Source organism: Dromiciops gliroides, chromosome 4 (assembly GCF_019393635.1).
Source record: "Dromiciops gliroides isolate mDroGli1 chromosome 4, mDroGli1.pri, whole genome shotgun sequence".
In the NCBI taxonomy this organism is placed as follows: Eukaryota; Metazoa; Chordata; class Mammalia; order Microbiotheria; family Microbiotheriidae; genus Dromiciops; species Dromiciops gliroides.
The window spans coordinates 329977612-330003730 of record NC_057864.1 but is presented as its reverse complement, the minus strand read 5'-3'; the positions used below and the strand labels follow the sequence as shown (position 1 = coordinate 330003730).

The following is a 26119-nucleotide window of genomic DNA, read 5'->3' as shown; positions in this document are numbered from 1 at the left end:
CTGCTTCTCCTTGATATTCTAATCTTTCCAGGGTTTTGTGACTATTTTCTCCTAGTTCTCCTACCTAACTATTCTTCAGTCTTCTTTGCTACATCTACATTGAACACAGAGCAACCAATATGGGTGTAACCACAGTGTTTTGCTGAGTGCCCTCTTTGTCCTCTATCCTATTTTGGTGATCTTGGAGATCTTGGTGATCTCCAAGAGTTCACTTGAATTTAATTATTATTTCCATGCTAATGATTTTCAAATCTGCTTATCCTGCCTAGCTTCTCTGATGACCTCCAGACTCCCATCGCCAACTGCCTATTATGTATTTTGGACTAGATGTCTCATAGGCATCTTACACTCAAAACAGAATTCATTATCCCTTTCACCCAAAGCCTCCTCTCTTTCCAACTTCCTAATGTTGAGAATAGCACCAACTTCACACTCCCTAAGCTAAAATCCCACTTTCAACAGGAAGTGTTTTTTAAATTCCCTTAAGTTTGCTGCTTTCCCTCTGTTGATTATTTCCAAATTATCCTGTATACAACTTGTTTCTACATGGTTGTTTTCATATCATCTCTCTATCATACTGTGAGCTTCTTGAGAACAAGAACTGCCTTTATCTTTGTATTCTTAGCATTTAGCATAGTGCCTGACATGCAGTAGGCACTTAATAAATGTTTGTTGATTGTTGCTATTATTGTAAACATGTAAATTGTTCTTGTCCTACTTTTCCTCTAACTTCTGTAACAATTTAAACAAGTTTCCTATGTTTTTCTAAAGTCTACATATTTATAATTTCTTATAGTCCAATATTCCATTATTACAATGAATGCATATAACATCATTTTTACAGTCATTCCTCATTCAGTGGATCCTCATAAAGTTTCCAGGTTTTTACTAAAACAAAAGTCAAGGCTATAAAGATTCTACCTTTACTTTTGTCTCTGACTTCTTTGAAGCAATAGTGGGATTGCTGGATGAAAAGATATGTACAATTTAATGACCTTTCTTGCATAATTGTTTTCAGAATAGTGGGACCAATTCACAGATCTATTCAATAGTTTCATTACTCTACCTATCTTCCTGTAGCACCTCCACACACACATACATTATTTCTGTTTTTTATAATCCTTTTCATTTTCATGGGTGTGAAGTGAGTCTTCAGAGTTCTTTAATTTTCTTTTCTCATATTGTTAATGATCTGGGAACAGTTTTTTCTTATGGTTGTTGATTTATTTTCTTTTGAAAACTGTTTAAATCCTCATATCCTTTTGAATATTTTATTTTCCAACTGAATAAAAAAATCTCACTAATACTAGAATTTTAAAGCATGATCTTTGTTTCTTTTCCTGAATAACCATTATTCATAAGTAAAATAATACCTTATACAAGAGAAAGGAAATAGGACTCATGATCATAATCAAATAACACTCTTCTTCCAAAAGGTATGGCTGTCCATTCTGAATCATGTTATATAATATCAAAAAAAATTCTTACAGGATCATACATCTGGTGCTGGAAATATAAAGACTACCCTTATGGCTCTGTGTATGTTATGAAGATGGGCAATCTCTTAGTGCCTTTTAATGAGGTTAAAATTCCATGTTATAATTCTAAGCTTGTTCTGTTGCTCTTTTCTTCAAATTAGACACAGGAACATTACAAGTGGATGTTCCCAAAGTCATCACTCAACTGAGACCTACTATCTGGCAGTTGACGAATCACCATCAAACCATATAACAAATGCTAGAGGTCATCATCCTTAAGAGAAAAAGATGATATGCAAATACATACTGCTTAAAAGTAGAAATTAAAGGATGCTTAAATTTTGTTCTTGTCTTACATTTCCCTCTAAATGCTTTTAAAACAAAAATTGTTTTTGATCATGCAAGTTTGCTAATAATATTTATTATTCTATTTATCAAATAAGAATTTTCGAATTTTCTTAAAGGTCCTATTTGTATTATTCATATAGATTGACATTTGAGGCAGTGGTAACAAAGTTGATAGAGCACTGGGTCTTAAGTTACAAAGACCTGGGTTCAAGTCAGGAACTTCCTAGCTGTGTGACCCTGAGCTTAACCTCTATTTGCCTCAGTTTCCTCAACTATAAAATGGAAATAATAATAAAATTTACCTTGCAGGGTTGTTGTAGGGATCAAGTGAGATAATATTTATAAAAAATGCTTAGCACAGTGCCTGGTAAATAGTAGGTACTATATAAATATTTATTCCCTTCTTCCTCTTTATATAGTGGGTTAAAGTTTATAAAGCAATCTTATGTGCATATTACCTCTTTTGATTCTCACAACAATTCTATAAGGTAAGTAATAAAAGAGTTACAATTCCTATTTGTTGTTTTTCAGTCATTCAGTTGTGTCTAACTCTTCGTGACCTCATGTATTTGTCCATGGGGGTTTTTTTGCTAAATATTCTAAAGTGATTTGTCCCTTCCTTCTCCAGTGTGTCCCACTTTTACAAATGAGGAAATGAAGCAAATAGGGATTAAGTGACTTGCCCAGGGCCACACAGCTAGTAACTGTCTGAGGTCATATTTGAACTCAGATCTTCCCAACTTCAGGTCAGTACTCTATCCACTGCAGCATCTAGTTACCTTCTTTCTGTTTAACAAATGCAAAAAAAATGGGACTTTAAGAAGTTAAGTGACTTCACTTTTGTCAGTAAGTCAATGATATTTAGTAAGTCCCTACTATGTGCCAGACACTGTGCTAAGCACTGGGGATAAAAAGAAAGGTAAAAGACAGTCCTTGCCTTCAAGAAGCTCACAGTCTAATGGTCACAATACTAGCGTCTTTCCTGAATCCTATTCCAGGACTCTTGTTACTAAAATTTGTTGACTTTTATGTATAAAATTAGCACATAAAATATATGTCGTAATATACACTTCTAGAATTTAGCTATAACTAAATACACATTTGTATACACACGTATATTAAGGATATTGTGTGTTCATACACACACTCACAAACTCAAGTAAACTGTGATCGCATTAATGTGGCTATTCTCACAATACAACAATCTAAACTATGCAACCCTTGCCCATGTCCTCTCATAAGCTTGCTAGAGGGAACCTATCCAAAATGCCAGAGTATTCCTTCTTTTTCAAGCTATTACAATATATGTTGATTTAATTAGAAGGTCTTACTATGTTTCTGTGAGTATATATTTATTTGTATATATAAATACATATACAGACATACACATATATGCCACATATATGGAAAAATGAAGGAATTATTATATGCAATCACAGATACAGGTGCATTCACACACATGTGTATGCATCTATGTATCGACATAATACAATACATGCAGATACACATGTGTGTATCAAGGTTGCAGGAACTGCATTACTCCCAAGACCACTGCCCCTACCTGGCCCCTATACTCATCTTTATCATCTACAGGAGCAGTTTTTGTGGAGAAGGTTAACATTATTAATACCTTTTTCGGGTCAACTGTGACTGATGAGCAGGTAGCCAGATCATCCTCTAGACTATCAGCTTTGCTACCATAATGGCTGCCACATTCATTGTCCAGGAGATGAACCCTTGTGGACATACAATCTGACACTTTTCTTTTCTGTTTCTTAGGAGCCATAGCTACTGGTGAAGCAAAAGAGAAAGTTCTTGCCACTTAAATCCTTGGCATCACTAAATTGCTCAACATTAGAAATGGATATTTTTTATCAGTGGAAATGAAATTAAAGAAGAAACAGTAAATCTACTTTAATGATGCACCCTAAGGAAAACTAATCCTTTCCATAAGACCGGAAGCTAAAATCTACTACATATATTGTAAAAAAAAAAAACATTAAAATGTGAACTCCTTGAGACCTCTTTGTAGCCTGAACATTTAACACTGTGCTTTACACATACTAAGTGTTTAATAGATACTGTTTAGTTCCTGCATTTTCAAAGGCTATGAAAGGAGAGCAGAAATTCTGGCTGTCCATTAGGCTAGAAACACTTCAGATACCACCAAGTAATAGACTTCTGCATCTGTCATTTGAGGATAACCTTAACTAAATTCAAAGAAGCTTAACACCAGTTAAGCTGGTCAGTTGCTTATCTAGTATTTCTGTATCTATATATCTATGCCCATATATATATATACACATACATATATACACATACATATATACATATAAAATATACACACATATCTATATACCTCATATATACAGAGAGAGAATATATGAACCATTGAAATCATAGATCTTTTGAAGTAATGATAATAATTTTAAACTACTATTCCTTAATATGAATAAACAGAGCTGAAATATGAAGTCTTAGAAGTGGAAGATTTTTTTAATGGAAGAAACTTTCTTATTTATAAATAGAGTGATATAAAACATTTTTGCATATGCATTAGATCACATATTTTTCATTCAATTCAAGTAGTTACACACTCAGAAGTAAACAATAATTATTGTGCTTAAATTACATGTTTGTAATTTTGTTTCATTATGTTTGTTCTATGTTATTCAAAATGTTATTTTAAGGGGAAATTTGTATGTTTAAATAGTAATACTGTTATGTCATAGTCATGTATAGAAATATGTGGAAAATTGATTTATACATTTAAATGATTGACTATTTAATTTTATCTCTATTCAGACAATTCACCCCCTATGTCCTCCCAATCACATCTTCAAGTGTATCATTTATATCCTATAGCAAAATGTTTTCAAATACCCTGAAATGTCCAACATGCTTCTTTCTCTTTATACTGAAATTCATTTTTTTTTTGTTTTCTCAGGTACAAATATTCAAAAGCATAATTAGCAAAAGATTTAGCTTGAAGTCAATCACAACTGAAATCAGAAGGGATAGAATTATTTTAAAACAATTGTTCACTTAAGGGGTAGCAGGAAATAACCAAGACATGTAGGTCTGGATTTAGAACCAGAAGAACTGGGACTGAGTCCTGTCTCTGTTACTTACTTCTTGAGTGACACTGAACAAATCAATGAACCTCCCTTGGTCTTAATTTCCTCATCTGCAAAATCAGGTTGGATTAAGGTATAGTGGAAAGAATACTGGATTTGGAATCGGGATTTTATTCTGCAATTTATTACCTGTGTAATCAAGGCAAGTCATTTAAGGTTCTGGGCTTCAGTTTTCTCATCTGTAAAATAAAGGGGTTGTACTAGTTTACTTCTGAGGTCCCTTCTAGCTCTTCATCTATAATCCTACAATTATAGGACTATAACAGCTAACCTGGGCCTTCTCATCTATAAACTGTGAGACTCAGATTAGATTATCCATAAGGTCCCTTATTTTAATAAATGTTTTGCTTTCTTAGTGATTAGTAATGAATTTCACTACTTGTTACAGATAATGCACATTTATAGTTTGGGTCTTCAAAGTACTTCTATCACAAACATTTCATTTGGCAAATAAGGAAATTTATTTTATTTTTTCCTTAATAACACTAGAGCTGTCTATATATTTTGAGGTGCTTCCCACTATGTCTCTGTATAACAATTGATTTTTGTCCATTAAAAGGATTAATTAATGCCACTTTAAAGGTTGGGCTTTATTTTTCTTCTTCTAGTGTCACAGTGTTGTGTAAATCCTGAGAAAAGCACCAAAGTTTAAACAGATTTTTATTAAAAGGAAAGGCCTTTTATTTAAATAAAATGCCTCTCCATGTGAAACAGTAATTAAAAATGCTACTAAATAATCAGTCTACTAGCTATGGAAAAGGGAAGTGTGGTATCTTATTATATTATATTATATTATATTTATTCTATCATAGCCTCAATCATTCCATGTAAAATTCTGCTTTTATTATTATTTATGACTTCAGAACTAAGAGAAGTCTATAGAATTGCCATCATTGTCCCGGAGATTTCTGGTCTTTCATGTATCTTCTCCACACTCTGGGTCAGGAAGTTTGAAGGCTGCCATCTTAAATTAACATTTATGTCAACTACATGAAGTGCACAATGGGTTATCACAATTGGAAGTCAGAATGCCAGGAGGGAAAAGTGAAAAAGCCTAGCAGTGACCATCAAAACAATTTAATGTCTTCCTTTGGCCCTCAACAGAACAAGCTCTGGAGGAGGCATGTGCAAAGGAGGACTGGAGTGGGATGGTCAAAAATTAGAGAAGAAAAATACTCCACTAAGGTATATTACTTCAGTCCTTGCCTAGGAAAACAAGACTTATTTCTTGACTGCCACCTTTAAAATATTCAGAAGACAGTTTGACCTGACCTTTCTGGCAAATGAATTCTCATCATTATATTTCTGAGGCTTGTGGATTAAAAGCCATGAAATCAAAGTGCAGCTCTCCTGCAGGGCAATGCTTCACCTTACTAAACCTTTAAATAAAACATGTTTATTATTTAGTTTTCTTCTATCCACAATCTACACTCCTTGGCTAACATCTCAGAAAAGCTTTTTTTATAGGCAGCATACATCAATTGTAGTACAGTACAAACTGTATTAACCTGGATTCAGAACCCGTCTTGGATGCTTACTACTTGTGTGACACTCAGCAAATCCCTTATCTTATCTGGGCCTAAGGTTCTTCATTTGTAAAATGAGGTGGTTGACTTAAGTGGCCTCTGAGGTCCCTACTAGCTTTAGCTCTATGATCCTTGCAGATAGGCAGATAGGATTTATATAATACACAAAAAATATCTGTCTTTATTAACTTATTATTAGATCAAGCAAAGTAGTTTGTTGATATTCTATATTTTTTTGCAGGGCAATGAGGGTTAAGTGACTTGCCCAGGGTCACACAGCTAGCAAGTGTCAAGCGTCTGAGGCCGGATTTGAACTCAGGTCCTCCTGAATCCATGGCTGGTACTTTATCCACTGTGCCACCTAGCTGCCCCCAATATTCTATAACTTGTTTAAATATTTCCTTGGCTTAGGGAAGAAAATCTATTTGTATTTTATCAAGTGCACTCCCAAATTATCTGAACCTGTAGGAAGTCCCTCAGAGGCCACAATTGTGACTTTCAAGGAAAAGAACTAGAATCAGTTTGGTTGTGCTGGGCATCCATATATCACAGAGATGGAAGGTTTTCTGATTGCCTCTCAAATCAAATCAAATCCCCTCCATGTAGTGATCTCAATCATTTCCTCCATCACTTCTTTAAAACTCAAAACTCACCTCCTCCATGAAACATTCCCAGTTTAACTATTTATTAATTCATGCATTCAACAATATCTGAGTTCCTATTATGTGAAAACTATTTGGCTTTAAATGCTCTAGCTAATCTTAAGTGTATATATATATATATATGTACACACATATACATATACATACACATACATATATATATACAAATATATATATATATATACAGCTCTGTAATTATAGTATGTGCATACATTTGATCTATTACTTCCACTTATATTTACATGTATTTTGTTATCTTATCCTCCCATTGTGTAGCAATTTCCCCAAAGACAGAGGACCAGCTATTTTCAGCTTCTATCACCTAGTATAGTTATTTGCACATGGAGTGTGCTCAATAAATATTGAGTGATAAAAATATCTATTTAGGCTTCTTTCAGTGCCTCACACTCTAAACAAATACATAGTTTTACCACAGCTTTCACCTTATACTTCCTACAAAAATCATTTGCCAAGCACCAGACTCTATTTTCTTCCCCAACTATTTCCTTCCATTGGGAAAAGTAAACAAAAGAAAATCCATAGAAATTTAATCAACCTCAACTGTTAGCCCAAGAGCCCCAAGATGCCTAAAACTCCAAATACATGCTTATTAAAATTGCACTACAACTCAAAAAATGATCCCATTCTTTTGAAGTAGTTACATTTCTGTATAGTCTCATTCATTATAATTCAACATTTCCTAAGAACCTTCACAGACATATTAGTATGCTAGGAGTTAGAGAAGATAAAAAGTTTTAACAAGGCATGGTTCCTGTCCCTATGAAGCTTACAGTTTAGAATGGGGAGATGTCAATACAATTCTTCAGTAATTCTAGGTTCTACAAATTTACCAATATGGAATGGATATTAACTCCATGGTAGACATCATGCCACTCCTACAACCCAGTCTTTGAGAGTCGGTTTGAGGAAAAAAAAAATCATCACCATGAGGCTGGTACACCTTACACCATAATAACTATTCATTTAAGCCTTTTGTTGTTATGTATTCAGTTGTTCCAGTTTTCCCCACCACTACCTGACCCCATTTGGAGTTTTCTTGGCAAAGATATTGGAGTGGTTTGCCATTTCCTTCTCCAGATAATTTTATAGATGAGGAAACTGAGGCCAAAAGGGTCACACATTAAGGAAATATCTGAGGCCAGATTAAGGAAGATGAGTTTTCCAGACTCCAGGCTCAATACTCTATCTACTGTACCACCTAGCTGCCTGATTAAGCCCTTTATTATTGCCTTTTTTTGTAATTCATATTCCAATACTTGGTTTTCCTGTCTCTGAGTAAGCTATACAAGAGGTTTCCAACTTAGAAAAGCTCTGATGGGTTCTAATACTTCATATAAAATCAGATGCTGATATTTCATGATACCTGTTCTCATAGAAACAACTTAATAAATGATCTCCAATTTATCCTGTCTATATCTTGTTTGTACCTGGTTGTTTACCTCTGGTCTCCTCCATTAGGCTGTGAGCTGCCTGAAATCATTGTCTCTTGTCTTTTTTATATCCTAAGTGCCTCCCACAGTATCTGGCATATATTAGAAACTTGATAAATACTTACTTATTGACTGGCTTGGTCCTTAAGATAGTGAATAAGGGTCTATTTTACATATTTTGTAGCTGGAATCATAAGTGCTTAGAGCTGAAAGGGATCTTAGTGATCATATAGTTTAAATGTATTCTCCTTTCCAAACAATTACACTGACACTCAGAAAAATATGAAATGCCTGGCCCGGTATCTCACAGTGAGTTATCTGAAAAGCTCAGTTTAGAATCTGAATTTCCTGTTTCATAGTCCAATACTCATTGCACTACTCCATGTCATTTCAGACTCTGTATATACTGTCAGTGTCAGCGAGTATGAAATAACACTGTTGGAATTTTAGTAAACAAAATATAAGAATAATAACATTGAATAAGTATATGTACATACATATTCACACACACACACACACACATATATATATGTAATTTATCTTGAATTTGAGGAAAACTTTAATTTAGAAGATAAATGGAAAATTTTGTTGTGATTCTGAAAAGAACTTACAGATACATTCAAGAATGTTAGAGGTTTGTGGCACTGGTTTTATATTGTTTTATTTCATTTTGACACATCTAAGTAAACAAAACCCATGTGGCATAATTAAGATCCTTTCTTGGCTCACAGATGGTACAAAAATAGGAAGAAAAGAGATAGTGAACGAGAGTTAAAAGAGATGGAGAGGGGGTCAGCTAGGCGGCACATTGGATAAAGCACTAGCCCTGGATTCAGGAGGATCTGAGTTCAAATCCAGCCTCAGACACTTGATACTTAATAGCTGTGTGACTCTGGACAAGTCACTTAACACCCATTGTCCCACCAAAAACAAAAGAGATGGAGAAAGAAGGGAGTTAAAGATGCTTGTGAAAACTGATTGCCTAGAGAAGAATTAACTGAGCTTATAAGCAATGCAAGACAGAAGAAAATGGCAAAGAATAATTACCCCTTGGGGAACAGAATATTAGATGGGAAAGTTAGCTTCACTAACCATCATCTAATATAGGAAAACTTGGTTGGAATAAGACATAAGTGCAAGATTAGGAGCAGAGTATAATGGGGATAAATGGATAGAGGAAAATGCACTGAGAAATAATCCTTTCAATGGAACATTAGTAAACCAGAAATTAATATATTTACTTCCATTTCCTTTTGGCTCTACAATATAATTCATACTAATATTTTCCAAATTAAATTAGCCATTGAGTACTTTGGGGCTTAACATTTCCTAAACAAAGCCCATAAATGGCCTTTACAGAGGCTAGATCATATGGAATGCCCCAGAAAAAAGGGGCAGGCAGTAAAATTGTGAAGCATTAAAGAGAAAATTAAGCCTGTTTTCATAATAAAAATAATGTATTATAATTTTGATACAAATATCATTTTGTGTTTAGTATTTTAGGAGTTCTTAGTCTTGGGTATAAAAACATTTAAAACAGATATATTTGATAATTTTATTTTATTATAATCTTTTAAAAACTATTTATTTGGATTGTTTTAAGTATTTATTTTGTTGTAATTGTTTTCCTTTGTAATGTTATGTATTATTTTAGACTTAAAAACATTATTCTGAGGAGGGGTTCAAATTGTTTCACCAAACTGCCAAAGGAACATTAACTCCATAATCCAAAAAATGTTAAGAACCCCATTTTAGAGGGCAAAAAACCTGCTCACAAAGAACTTGGATTATGCAGAATACCCTTTAGGAATTGCTGTCTTAAGGAATGTGGGTAGAAATGGAGATGTTAGGAGGGAACAAATATTCTTAATGACATAGCACTGCTTTGTAGTTTCTTTGACTGACTCAACGTTGTTGTATAAAGATTTGGTATTGATTAACAACTACTTTGTGATAATAAAAGAAAGATCAGCACCAAAATTTGTTTTAGTAGAAATTATGGTCTGACAGATCTATTTTTTTATATCATAAAATCAGCTGCAGAAGGCAAAGTTGGGCTCCATTGTTGTTTTGTCCAGTTTTCTATTTTCGTAAGAATTATTTTTCATCATTAAGTGCTTTCATTTTCCCCCAGAAATATATGTATATAGTAGGCATATAGCTATGGTGGCAAAATGTCAATTTGCTTAACAAATTGAACTGAATGGATGGTGGGGGTGGAAGAGTGCCTGTGTGTCTTTGCAGGGTGGTGGGTGGGTGGAGGTGAAAATCTGCCCACTGAGTTAAGTGTAGAAGGGGAAGTGCAGCTATACTGTATGACAGGTGCAAGCACATTTGTTAAATTCAGAGAGCCACAGGAAAGAAACAACCTCCTCCAGAGAAACAGACGTCCATAACAAAGTTACCAAAGGAATTTGTACACCAAAGTGCCACTAGAGGGGGGAAATAAATAAAACCCAACATTGAAAGTAGCATTAACTAATCCTTTTAATGGATAAAAATCAATTGTTACACAGAGAAGCATAGAGGGAAGCACTCAAGATATAAGGGCAGCCTTGGTGTTATTTTGTTGTTGTTGTGTGGGGAAGGGGGTGGAGGACATGAGAGGAAATAAGCATCAGTTGAAAAACCGCACAAAAAAATGTATTCACTGTAGGAACTTAAGTGCCAGTGAGCTCACAGGAAAATCATATCATTTGATGGATTTAAAGAACCAGAGAACAACTAAATAAATCACAGGGTGCTAGAACATAGGGGAACCTCAGAAATCATTTAATCTTATTGCCCTCATTATTGAAATGAGGACACTAAGGAACAATCCTAGTTCCACTTGCCCAGTTCTTTCTATTTCAACAGATTATTTTCCAGCTTCTTTATTGAGGGTATGTTAGATTATTAAATGTTTTTTAAACAAGCAAAAAAGAAAACCACTCTGCAATTTTTTCTTGCCTCTTGTACACCTCTCTCTCTCTCTCTCTCTCTCTCTCTCTCTCTCTCTCTCTCTCTCTCACACACACACACACACACACACACTTAATGGGATAATATAATGGACATTTTACGCCAGTTACAGAGGAAGCTGGAAACAAAATCCTGAGTAAATAATTGAACTACTGACACCATGCTAAACACATGGAAGAAAAGCAAGTTAACTACAACTGACCATGGGGCTCTATAAACATTTGTTACCTCAGGGCACCACAAGGTTGAGAAAGTAGGGCCTCACACCTAAGATAGCCATGACCACCCACTCTGGATTTTCCAAGCTCATAGTCAATGTAATAGTTATAGGGATATATAGGAGTATTGACCTATACAACTCAATCATAATTTTTTTCAACTCAATCATAATTAAGGCAACTAACAAGAAGCTCAATACCCAGATATTATTACATTTATTTGATATGCATGCTTCTTTGACTGGGTTATAGAATCAGTCAACCAAAGGAGTAAAGTAGAAACAAATGGAATGAAAACAAATGATGCCACACAGGTTTTTATTGAAGAGAATCATCTATATCATGTGGAATTCATATAAAACCTCAAACAATTTTATAATTCAGAATTCCAATAACAGGTTTGCTTAGTAGTGAAGTAGCTTTAGCCAAATCCCTGAAAGGAAATGGTTCCTGAGGCAAAAGGGTATTAAACTCCTCTTCGCTTGAAGAGAGGATGATCTTGTGAACTTTGAAAGATCAGAAGATGTGGGCTTCTCATGGGTTTTAGTAGCAGTGTCCCTCCAATGCAACAGCTAACAGTAGCATTGGCATCAGGAGCTAAGGACAAACTCAACATACAAGAAAAGGTAATTTTGACACCACACAGACACTGAATCTTGGACTTCATCGAAGAGCTATATACAACAAAAAGGAACTTCATGAAGACTCTGCAAATGGAGAAAAGAACTTCCAGAAATCAATTCTGAGAAACCTTTTTACCAATTGTGTTTTCTGAACCTGAGACCACTCTCTCCTGGGCTTTAGTGTGTGCAAAGAGAGAGTGTGTGGGGCAGCTAGGTGGCGCAGTGGATAGAGCACCGGCCCTGGAGTCAGGAGTACCTGACTTCAAATCCAGCCTCAGACATTTAACACTTACTAGCTGTGTGACCCTGGGCAAGTCACTTAACCCCAATTGCCTCACTAAAAAAAAAAAAAAAAGAGAGAGAGAGTGTGTCCAAGTTTTAGAGGACATATCTATCATCCAGCTGTTCTTACTGTAGCAAATTAGTAAATACTCCTTTCTAAAAATGTATTAACTCTGATTGACTAAATGACATCAACTGTTCAATTGATACTAGAGAAAGCATCAAATGGAGCTTAATAAGTAATAGGGTTATCCCTAGAACCATTAGGGAAGAAATAGTGGTGACCTTGTAGAAATCCAACCTGACAGTGCTAGTGGAAGTTGCAAGAAGTAAGCAAGGAGATGTTATTATCAATGACACATTACCAAAAATGTATTCTTTTTACTAGGTTTCCTTAGCAAATGTTTTAATTTGCTGAAGTACAATCTGTATGTTCCCAGGGATGTGGTAGTGAAGAGAATGAAGAAAGGCTCCGAATATTTCAGAATGCAATTTTATCAAGTCAAGTTGAATGCTTTTGAAAATAAAATATCTTTTATATTGAAGGAAAAGAAACGAGAGAAGTATCAGGAAGCATTAGAAAATTATAGTTGGTTGGCCACACTAGAGAGACTGCTTTACACCTTCAGATAATCTATGGTGACAGAAAATAGTTGCCAATTTGGAAGAGTAACTTGGTTTTAAGTGATATTTGTGTGGGAAGCAGAATGATGAGGGTTCTGGGGCATCTGAGAAGCAGCACAATGAGCAGTTGTACACTCTTAGACGCAAAGTCCAGATTTCCTCTGACTCAATGTTCTGGTCTGGCATAATGATGTTTCAAGGCACCCAATTTAGAAAGCACTGAATTAAGAGAATACTTTTCAACCAAGATACAACTTGGAACAGCCACTACAAAAGTTAGTAAATTGTTGGCTTTTTTTACATGTGGCCATTGAAACAACCATTTTCCTTAAATTAACAATTCAATTGAAATTAAATTTTGTTATGACTTAAGATACCATGTGAAATTACAGTAAAAAATGGTTGTATATATCCAATATGGCAAAAGAAAGGCAGTCAGTTTTCTGAGCTCTCCATAAGAACCTTCCACATACCTTCAAATAATGCCATAAGACAATTCCTGGAGTAGCAGAATCCACAAAAGGACAGGGTGAAAAATTTTCCAGATAACCTTAGAAGGTCAGCAGGAAAAGTCTGTTGTACCAGTGTAAGAATGGAGAACACTATGGAGAAGCAGCCCCAGCCACAGAGAACCAGGCCTTAGGTGCCTCTGAATCAGCTACAGCAGCACCTGCTTCTGGAATTCAGCCCACAGATATGATAGGGTCAATAAGTTGGCCAGGGGTCTCATTGCTGGCACTGAGGCAGGACTCTGTTGTTTTTCCAGTGCTCTGATCCAGGTCACAGTCTTGGCTGGCAGCCCAGGTGGGGTAGGAGTGTGGGCATGCCAGAGCTTGCAGGCACATTGGAGCAGGACTTTGTTCACAATCATAGGACAGAGAAGCAGGCCTGTGGTTGCTTCCAGACAAGAGCATAGACCGGGGGGTGGTGAACATGCCTTTCCTTAAAACATACCACCTTGGAGGAACTAGGGACTTACAAATTCCTAGAAGTATCTCAGAGAACAGTCGCTCAAACCCCCTGAAACTTGAGACAGTGTGCCCTCCATCCTGACAGCACTACACTTAAAGAAGGAGTTAAAAGTCAAGAAATGGGCTGGGAAAATGAACAAACAGAAAATATGCTGACCCTCGAAAGTTACTATGGGGACAAGGAAGATCAAAATACACCCTCAGAAGAAGATACCAAAGCTCTTGCATCCAAAGTTTCCAAGAAAAATATGAATTGGTCTCAGGCCACAGAAGTGTTCAAAAAGGACTTTGAAGATAAAATGAGAGGTAGAGGAATAAATGGAAAGAGAAATGAGAGTGATGCAAGAAAATCATGAAAAAAAATTATACAGCTTGAAAAGCCAAATTGACCAAATGGAAAAAGACGTACAAACATGACCTAAAGAAAATCATTGCTTAAAAATTAGGATTGAGCAAATGGAAGCTAATAATTTTATGAGAAATCAAGACCTAATAAAGCTAAACCAAAAGAATGAAAAAATAGAAGGCAATGTGAAATAACCCCTTGGAAAAACAACTGACCTGGAAAATATATCCAGGAGAGATCATTTGAAAATTATTGGACTACCTGAAAGCCATGATTAAAAAAAGAGCCTTGACATCATCTTCCAAGAAATTGTCAGGGAAAATTGCCCTGATATTCTAGAAGCAGAAAATAAAATAGAAATTGAAAGAATCCACCAATCAACTCCTGAAAGAGATCTCAAAATGAAAACTTCTAGGAATATTAGAGCCAAATTCCACAGCTCCCAAGTCAAGGAGAAAATATTGTAAGAGGCCAGAAAGAAATAATTCAAGTATTATGGAGCCACAGTCAGGATAACACAAGATCTAGCAGCTTCCGCTTTAAAGGATCAGAGGGCTTGAGATATGATATTCTGAAGGGAAAAGGAACTGAGATTACAACTAAGAATCACCTACCCAGCAAAATTGATTAAAATCCTTCAGGGGAAAAATGGTAATTCAATGAAAATGAGGTCTTTCAGGCATTCTTGATAAAAAGACCTGAGTTGAATAGAAAATTTGACTTTCAAATACAAGAACCTAGAAGAGCATAAAAAGATAAACAGGAAAAAGTAATCATAAGGTATGTTAAAAGGTTAAACTGTTTATGTTCCTATATGGGTAGATGATACTTTTAACTCATAAGAACTTTCTCATTATTAGGGCTGAATGGAGTATATTTAGACAGAGGGCAAAGGTGTGAGTTGAAAATGAAGGGGGGCGGCTAGGTGGCGCAGTGGATAGAACACCGGCCCTGGAGTCAGGAGTACCTGAGTTCAAATCCGGCCTCAGACACTTAACACTTACTAGCTGTGTGACCCTGGGCAAGTCACTTAACCCCAATTGCCTCACTAAAAAAATAAAAAAATAAAACTATGCTACATATGTGAATGTATCATTGGGAAGGTAAGAGAAGACCAAGATAAGAGTTCATTGATATATGAATTAAGAAAGCATAAAGGAGGTGAAAATCAGAGACAGGGAAAAAACTGTCATAAGCCTGAACCACTTAGTACTATGCCTGAGAGGTAATCATTAAAACATTATGATAGGATAGAGCACCGGCCCTGGAGTCAGGAGTACCTGAGTTCAAATCCGGCCTCAGACACTTAACACTTACTAGCTGTGTGACCCTAGGCAAGTCATTTAACCCCAATTGCCTCACTAAAATAAAATTAAATTTAAAAAAAGAAAAGAAAACACTATGATATTAAGAGTTTCTTCCCCTTTAATTCTACTATGAGCCTTCCCAGTCTCCCCCATAATAATCACAGTAATTACCAATCTGAGAAAATATCTTTATCTGCATAAATTAAATGCTTTCTTGATGTAAGCTGATCACACTTGGTACCTTCTCCCCTCCTTCCTAAGATAGAGAAGGGAACCTGGGCAAGTCACTTAACCCCAATTGCCTCACTAAAAAAAAAAAAAAGAAAATGAAGGGATGATCTCTTTAAAAAAATAAAATTAAGGGGTGATAGGAGGACACTGGGAGAAAGGGAAAGGAAGAGGTGGAATGGGGGTAAAGTATCTCACATAAAAGAAACAAGAAAAAGCTTATGTAATGGAGAGAAGATGGCAGAGGTATGGGGGAGTAAGTGAGCCTTACTCTCATTAGAACTGGCTCAAAGAGGGAATAACATACACATTCAGTTGGGTATGGTAATCTATCTTACTCTGCAGGAAAGGATGAGGGGAAGTGAATAGTGGTCGGGGGTGAAAGAAGGGGGAGGGGGCAGTCAGAAGCAAAACACTTTTGAGGAGAGATAGGGTGAAAGAAGATAGAAAATAGAGTAAATGTCATGGGGAGGGAATAAGACATAGGGAAATACAGTTAGCAATAGTAACTGTGAAATAAGTTTGAAGCAAGTTTGTCGATAGTCCTCAGTTCTCAAACACATAGGTAACTGAGTCGAATTTGTTAAAATAAGAGCTATTTCTGTGATAAAATAATGGAATTTGGCAGATGCCCAGGGACCCCACCTGATTGATTTAATATTGTTTGAATTGGGTGAGAATGAGAAACTAAGTGCCTACTTAAGAATGATTGGATGGAGGTCACACCTGGCCAGCCCTGAATGACATGTTGGTATACTACTGACGTCAGCAAGCGACCACTCTCAACCAACCAGCTTGAAGGACATCCCTTTTGGGGGAGGGAGAGAGAAACTAGGAAGTGGACGCTCACTCATAGAAGAACTCATTTTTTGGTGAGAAGGAACAAGCATGGTGGCAGATGGAGAACAGAAGGGGGGCAGGGGGGTGCCTGTCTTAGTCGTTTGGATAACAGCATGGTGGTGAGAGATTTCACATGGGCTGATAGGAAAGGAAATTACTTTCTTTCTCTCTGGCTATACCAAATTAGATCTGAGCTAGGATTTCTATGCTATAAGGAATCTGTTCTCAATCTCTCTCTTCACAAACTTATAATATATATATATATATATATATATATTTTTTAAGTCAGGCAATTGGGGTTAAGTGACCTGCCCAGGGTCACACAGCTAGTAAGTGTCAAGTGTCTGAGGCCGGATTTGAACTCAGGTACTCCTGAATCCAGGGCCGGTGCTTTATCCACTGCGCCACCTAGCCGCCCCACTTATAATATATTTTTAATAAATCTTTAAAAGCCTAAACTCTTGCTGAATTTATCAGTGATTTAAGCCAGCTTCCTCCCAAGACTGGGGGGAGGGGGCAGATTAGAACCCACAATTTAGATTTTAAAAAACACAGTTTTTCAAGCCCCCTGGAAAGACTTACAAGAGCTGATGCAAAGTGAAATATACTGCATACAAAATAACAGCAATATTGTAAGATGATCTGCTGCTGACTTAGTCATTTTCAGCAATACAATGATCCAAGACAACTCTGAAGAACTTATGAAAAATGCAATCAATCTACAGAGAAAGAACTGATGGTATCTGAATATAGATTGAAGCATAATTTTTGTGAGGTCCTTTTTTGTCTGTTTTCTTTCACAATCTAATGAATGTGAAAATATTTTGCATTACTACACATGCATAATTTATATTGAATTGTTTGAGTTTTTAAGGAGGGCATGGGGAGGGAGGGAAGAAGAAAATTTGGACACAAAGTTTTTAAAATTGATGTTAAAATTTGTTTTTTACAAGTAATTTGGGAAGAAAAATAAGATACTAAAAGAAAACCAAAAATGGTAGTATAATTGCTATCATTCTATATCTGGAATATTATCTTCAAATTTAGATACTGAATTTTGGAAGGGTATAGATAAGCTTGAGAACAATCAGAAAAGGACAGATAGTATGGTGAAGGTATTGTTGTTATTGTTGTTTGTCATTAGTTTTCAAAGAGGACCAGGGTTATGTCTTGCACATGAATTGGATTTAAGTGAGAAAGAGTTGCACAAAGTCATCAACCTCACTCTCTTTTCCTGAGTCATAAAAGCCCAGTGGCAGAATAAAAGTCAAGACAACTGGTGATGGCCCAGGATATGGTGGGGGACTTTGGTGTCTCCAATCCCTGACTAAGCTCTAAGAATTGCTCAATGCCTGCTTCAGTCACCTTCAAGGTATTAGAACAAATTGTCCTCATCTGTCCATTCTGCCAAGGAAAGTTTTCACATGGTTGGGGTAGACATCCCCCTAACTCACATACAAGTTTGACGTCTGTTAGTTACCCTCAACCTGAATTAGCCAGTCTGTTGGGATGGTTTACCAGGTGGTGACCACTGTGCCAGCTATAGCTTTTTGAATGCACAGATTAGAACTGGGTAAAACAGGTGGACACCAAAGATGGATGAGTGGCCCTGAAAAGGACTTGACAAGCCCATACACCAGAAGTGCTAGTCCTCCTACACACCAATATGAGGATTATTGTCATTGTGTGTGTATGTTCTATTATGTTTTAGTTATTTTGTTAATTATTTTGTTATTGGTTTGGTCTGTACTTGTGAATGTTGTCAGGTCTTTTCAACCCCTGTGCAATAAGAGTTTAGAGAAGGATACAGTCAGTGTGAACTTGAGCAATCAAGGATGTCTTAATAGATATCACAATTCGACTGAGCATTAAGAGATGGACAGAATGGGAAAAGTGAAGACATTCTAAAGGGCAAAAACAGCATAAGCAAAGGCATGGAGATAGAAATGACAATGCTGCTATAAAGTAATGGAAGATAAGATGGGATAGGTTAGGTAAGACCAGATCATAGAAGAATTTAAAAGCTAGGAAGATGAATTTCAGTAAGCAATTATCATTCCTAAGCACTGGAGTGACAGAAACAAACAAAAATAATGTGATTATGTCTATCATTGCCAATTCATGATTACCCAGCTGGCAGAGAGTTGCACTTCCTGAACATTTCATCATCCTTAAACTTGTGTATTTTGTCATACCTATGATGCTGTCAATTCTTGTCATGACTAAAAAGACAAGGAAATTCATTCAACTCAGCTTGAATTGTTAGCATAAATCAAATTTACCAGTCATATAAATCTTTCCACTTGATGGCTGTTTGGACATTAATCCCACATTACCACTGATTGGTTTCTAAAAATGTTAAGACTTGGGCATTAGGTTTTTGTTGTAGGTAGAAGTACTGACTACCAACTGCAGAGAGATGCTCCTTTGTCCTCAAATGAAAATTGCATTTCCAAATGGTGGTATAAGTACACATGACCATTGCTGTGTGAGCTCATTTAAAATGTATAATAATAATAGAAGTAAAAATATCTAGTTTATCAACATTAATTTAATTCCCTTGTTACTGAAAATGTGTCTTGCTGGAAAAAATTTTCATTTAATTTCATTAGGAAGATTAGTAAAGAAAAAGTGCTTCTTCGGGATAAAAAACAATTAAACCAGATCAAGGTCAAAAAATAATTTTACTGGGAAAATATTGGGGAAAATGTGTTACTGACACTGAAATAGATTTGTAGGAAATGAAAGCAAAACTGAAGTTCATTTCCTGCTATTCATTTGGCCTTATTTGTACATTTTTCCAAAGCCTGACATTGAAAAGACTGCTATTTTAACTCATTTTGTACAAACTTAAAGATTTCAGTTAACATATAAAGCTAAATTATTAATCAACAGAGGCAGCACACAAATTAAAGCAATTCACATCAATGAAGTCTAACAAAATAAAAATCTGTGACTAAATTAACATTGGCTCATCTATTATACACTAATTGCTAAATAACTGTAAAATACATTGCATACTGTTCATTAGTATCCCAATTAGAATATCCTTTTCCATCCAATTCTTATGCACATCAATATTTCTCTAAAAGGAATGTGGATATAATTACTTACCAAAATGGTAGTAACAATCAAAGAGCGATTGGACAAAGAATCTGTAATGTTGGCAGGTTTTCCCTTTTGACTTTCCGTCATGTTCAGGCCACTGGCTGGATCCCAAGTGCCAATCTATAAAAAAAAGCATATGTACTTTATCAATTGTCCATCAGGCACCTAGGAGAGAGTACTGTCATAGAAAAGTTAAGACTGCCAACACTTATTATTCACCTCTGCTACATTATCTTCTGTCATTATATTAAAGTCTGCTTGTTTAAAGCATGATTCACTGCACTGTAAAGTGTGTCTGCTGAAGTGTGACATTAAAGAACAAAATGATCCCCTGAATTTCTAGAGCCAGTCTAAGTACTTAAATTTCCATTCAAACTTTATTCACCAAGATAAACCACAGTGCGAGATACTTTGAGAGTTGGATAGAAACTCATTAAAGCATATATCCTTTACTGTAACTAGATATTTCCCAATCTCATTCTAGATACATTATGTAAGATGATGTGGAACAAAGTGAAAACACAGGGCAAGATATGGTTATCTATAGAATTAGGTTTTAGAAAGACATTAGAATGCCTTCATTGTTTAACTTCCCAGACAAATAATATTCTTTCTCATTTTTAAAGAACCTTCAAGGAAGCAAATACAGCATAAAAACTTCAGTTCTTCAACCCCTTTTGCCTACTTGATCCCACATGATATTTTAAGCATTTTTGCCCTTGGGTTGAGATTAGAAGGCACATTCCACCCAACATACACACCTAGCTTCTTTAGTCTCTTAAGCCTCCTGTCTTCAAAACTCACTACTACTGATGAGGACACCACCAATCTTCTCAGTCACCCAGTCTCACGATCTTGGAATCATCCTCAACTCTTTATTTAACATCACCCCATTTATCTAATCTGTTGCCAAGTCTTGTTTCTATCTTCACAACATCTCTTGTATATATTACCTTGGATCTATCATACAGCTGCCACCCTGATACAATCCCTTATTACTACATATCTGGACTATTGTTAGTGTGCTTGCCTTGAATTTCTTCACCACCATACCCCCCACAGGCCATTTTCCACTCAGCTGCCAAGAGGATCTTCCTTGGGTCTGACCATGTCACCCTTCTACTCTCTAAAGTCTACCAGCTTCCTATTACCTGGATTTACTTGTTTCTTTCAAGACTCAGCTTAAATCCCACTTTCTATGTTTTCATTATTTTTGCATCCTCAGGGCTTATTTAGCACAGTGCCTAGGCACATAAGTGCTTAATAAATGCTTTTAAACTGACTGACTGGTATGTCTGTCCTTTATGCAGATTAAGAACAATAAAAGTATTTTATGATCATATAGTAGTAACAAAACAATGGCAGCATGCCAACTAGCATTATTGGCAATGATATGTGTGAGTGTTTATTATTTTTAAAATGTTGACCACCAAAACTAAAAATGATTAAGAGAGGAGTGAATGTGACAGGAAAAGATTGAAATACTTTCTTCACTTCTCCACCAACCCTATCCCACAAGACTGTGTATTTGCTGGATAATTATCTAGCTTTTCACAATGGAGATGAAAAGCAAGTAATTCTTCTATGCAAAAGAAATCTTTATGTACCTAAAAAAGCAGACACATAGATTGTTAGAACTAGAAAGACATTTAGAGATCCTCTTGTCTAACCTCTTCATTTTATTGATTTTAAGAAAAACAGTCTTGAAGAGGCTAAGTAACCTATTCAAAAACCTACAACTAATAAGTGATGGGACATTCTCTCTTCTTCCTCTATACTTTTTGGGGCTTGGGGTTTTTTATTTGTTAGTTTGTTTTGCAGGGCAATGAGGATTAAGTGACTTGCCCAGTGTCACGCAGCTTGTAAGTATCAAGTGTCTGAGGCCGGATTTGAACTCAGGTCCTCCTGAATCCAGGGCTGGTTCTTTATCCACTGCACCATCTAGCTGCCCCCCCTCTATACTATTTCATTTGGTGATCTCAACAGTTCCCACAGATTCAATTATCATTTCTATACTGATGATTTTCAAATCTTTTTTGTCATTCAGTCATTTTTCAGTCATGTCTTACTTTTCATGAACCAATTTGGGGTTTTCCTGGCACAGATACTGGAGTGGTTTGCAATTTCCTTCATTGTCTCATTTTACAGATGAGGAAACGTAGACATACAGGGTTAAGTGACTTCCCCAGCTTCACAGAGCTAGTAAGTGTCTAAAGCTGGATTTGTACTCACAAAGATGAGTCTTCTTGACTTCAGGTTCAGCTTTCTATCCACTGTGTCACCTAGTTTCAAATCTTACCAATTTCTAATCTCTCTCCTAACTTCCAGTCTCGTATCTCCTACTACCTATTAGATATCTTAACCTAGATACCCTTTAGACATTTTTTAACTCAACATGTCCAAACTGAACTCATCTTTTCCTAAAAACTCTTTCCTTTCCAACTTTCCTATTACTGTCAAGGACACCATCATAATCCCAGTCACTCAGGTTTAGAGTCTATGTGTCATGAACTCTTCACATTCTCTTATCCCCTTTGACTCAATCTGTTGTCAAAGCATATCAACTTTACCTTCATAACATCTTTCACATATCCCTTTCTCTCTTTGGACACTGCAACCTCTCTGGTGCAGGTCTTCATTGCTTTATGCCTGTACAATTACAATAGCCTTACTGGTTTTTCAATCTGCCACAATCCTCTCCCAATTCAGTCCATCTTCCATTCAACTACCAAAGTGATCTTCCTGAAGTGCATGTCTGACTTTGTCCCCCCAATCAATAAATTATTCACTATCACCTGGAAGATCAAATAAAACATCCTCTGTTCAGAGTTCAAAGCCCTTCATAACCTGTCCCACCTCTTGCCATTCCAGCATTCTTACACTTGCTATTCCATCCCTCATGTACTCTGTGATCCAGTGACAGTGGACATCTTGGTGTTCCTCCCACAAGACTTTCTCTTCCATATGCTGGCATTTTCCACGTTCTACCCCACCCCCATGCCTGAAATGCTTTCCTTCATCATTTCCACCTCCTAGCTTCCCTGGTTTCCTTCAAATTTAAGTTAATTATTTCCAATTTTTCTTGTAGGTAGCTTGTTTGTACAGTGTTTTGCATAGTTTCCCTGCAACTTCATGGTGAGTTTATCAAGAATAGGACCTGTTTTTGCCTTTCTTTGCATCTCCCATGCTTACAACAATGCCTGGTACATAGTAGAAACGATGATTTTTAATGACTGATGAACTGATTATATCACACTGCTTTTTCAGTCACTGTCTTCCTTCACAATTCACTTTTCCAGATCATTTTTCTATTCCTTTCATATTTTCTCATAGGACAGTTTCTTAATCCATTTATTCACCCTTATTACTTCCTCCCCAACCTTATTTACTCTTTCTAACCTCCAGGAATCCTTCTTTAGTTATACACAATACAGGAAAGCATATGAAGCTAAATAGAGTCTAATCAGGACAATGGAAGAACACTGGGCTTCCAATAAGGTAAATGCTCTTATTTATGTTTGCTGATATGACAGGTTTTTTTTTAACTAACACATAGATTTCTTTGTGAACTCCACCAATTCTCAGTTCACAATGATGCTGTCATATTCACACATACCTTCTCATAAGGGAAAAATTAAGGCTTGTATCAACAATAACAAAATGAGTCAACTAACAAAAACAAAAGTCAGTTGATTCACTGAAAAACAAACATCCAGAAGTGTTGTTTTCTATGGTGTAAATTATACCAATCAATTGATTAAAATTTCCTTCTAAAAACTAGTTATGTTGAGGTCCAACATACATAATCTAAATATAACTGTCTTTTCTTTGTTACTAGTACCCATTGTTTCTTTATTTGTAGGCATTGGTACATTGTGGTCCTCTAAATGTTAATATACTATCCAAACTTAGCTAAATGTTCTTTAATATTATCATATTGGTGTCATCCTCAAATGCAATGATTATATTTTCTAACCAATTAATGAGGTCCATCTCATTACATTTAAAGTCAAATATCAGTTCAAAGTTGATCTTTGCAAATTGCTTTCTATGTTAACAACATTTTGGTTATAACAGTGAAACCAGTTTTTATCCCAACCAAGTAATTATTGACTTCATGCACCAAGAATACATTAACTAAGATAGGTAGAAAATTTTATATATATATATATATATATATATATATATACATGCATGCATACACATACACATACACATACACACACACACACACACACACACACACACGCACATACATATTGGCCTATGTCACTGAAAGGCTTTCCCTTTTTTCTTTAGTTAACATTGAATTCCTGCTCCCCGCCAATCATGTACCACTGAATTTTCTGTGACCTCACAACAATCTATTTCTTTCTTTCTTTCTTTCTTTTTGGTGAGGCAATTGGGTTTAAGTGACTTGCCCAGGGTCACAGAGCTAGTAAGTGCTAAGTTGTCTGAGGCTGGATTTGAACTTGGGTCCTCCTGAATCCAGGGCCAGTGCTTTATCCACTGCACCACCTGGCTGCCCCTGAAGAATCTATTTCTTTGGCTGAATATTTCCATGAATCTAAGAATACAAAACTTGTTGGTAGGTCCTTTTTTTCTTATTCATAATGCATCTAAAAATGTTTCCTATTTTCCTCTTATTTTTAATAAATGGTGCCATTGTTATGCCTGTCTCCTTTACAAATTAATAAATAATATGTCTTCACTGTATATTTGTATTTTTTAACCTGCAATTGTTTTTTCTGGCAGTTGTTTTTGCATGTTTTTCTATAATACTTTTTCTGTAGGAGTTTTTCTATGAATATTCTAACCTGTTTTCCTTCAATTCCAGATGGGTATATATGCCTTCAGACTCTAGTTTTGCTCATTCTAGGGGAATATCCCAGTTTACTCTGCATTTTAAATATTGAGATTTTAAAAATACAGCTTTGCAGCTCTCTTTGTCGTGGCAAAAAATTAGAAATCAAGGGAATACCCATCAACTGGGGAGTGGCTGAACAAGTAGTGGTAAATGAATGTAATGGAATATTATTGTGCTGTAAGAAATGAGGAGCAGGAAGATTTCAGAAAAACCTAGAAAGACTTAAGTGGACTGATGTTTAGTGAAGTGGGCAGAATCAGGAGAACATTGTACACAGTAACAGCAACGTTGTGTGATGATCAACTGTGATAGACTTGGCAGTGCAATGCTACAAGACAAAGAACTCATGATGGAAAATGTTCTTCACATCCAGAAAAAAGAACTGTGGATTCTGAATGCAGATTGAACTGTTATATATACTGTTTCTACTTTTTGGTTGTCTTTTTTCTTTTTTGAGGTTTTCCCTTGTGTTCTGATTCTTCTTTCACAACATGACTAATGCAAAAATATGTTTAATGTGATTGTACATATATAACCAATATCAGATTGCTTTCTGTCTTGGGGAAGGGGGAGGAAAGAAAAGGAAGGAGCAAAATGTGGAAGAAGACAAGTGTTGAAAACCATCTTTGCATGTAACTGGAAAATAATAAAATACTTTTATGATTAAAAAAACCCCACAGCTTTGATCACATCATTCCATGCTCAAAAATGTCCACTACTCCCTAAGTCTAAACTCCTTAGCCTAGTTTTTCTTTCTTTCTTTCTTTTTTTTAGTGAGGCAATTGGGGTTAAGTGACTTGCCCAGGGTCACACACCTAGTAAGTGTTAAGTGTCTGAGGCCGGATTTGAATTCAGGTACTCCTGACTCCGGGGCCGGTGCTTTATCCACTGCACCACCTAGCTGCCCCTAGCCTAGTTTTTCAAGACCCTGTATAACTTCCCTTTCCATCTTTAGCTTCTGATACATACACACACATAGTACATGTGTATATATCCAAATATATTCTATAACATTTAGATAATGTGGTCTTTATATAATATATTTATATCATATCATATATAATATTATTTTTACAATAAAATTATATATTTAATGTGATGTATATCATATATTAATTTTTATCTGGACTTGTGATTTCATT

General features: G+C 35.8%; 1 protein-coding gene across 3 annotated transcripts in view; it reads right to left on the bottom strand.

Annotated features, from left to right (window-relative positions):
- Positions 1 to 26119, bottom strand: part of GRIK2 (glutamate ionotropic receptor kainate type subunit 2) — an 823240-nt gene that overhangs the window by 301786 nt on the left and 495335 nt on the right. For all 3 annotated transcript variants that reach the window (XM_044001196.1, XM_044001197.1, XM_044001198.1), the window contains one exon: positions 20117 to 20230. In XM_044001196.1, coding sequence (XP_043857131.1) covers positions 20117 to 20230 — 114 coding nt within the window. The remainder of the gene's footprint in view (positions 1 to 20116; positions 20231 to 26119) is intronic.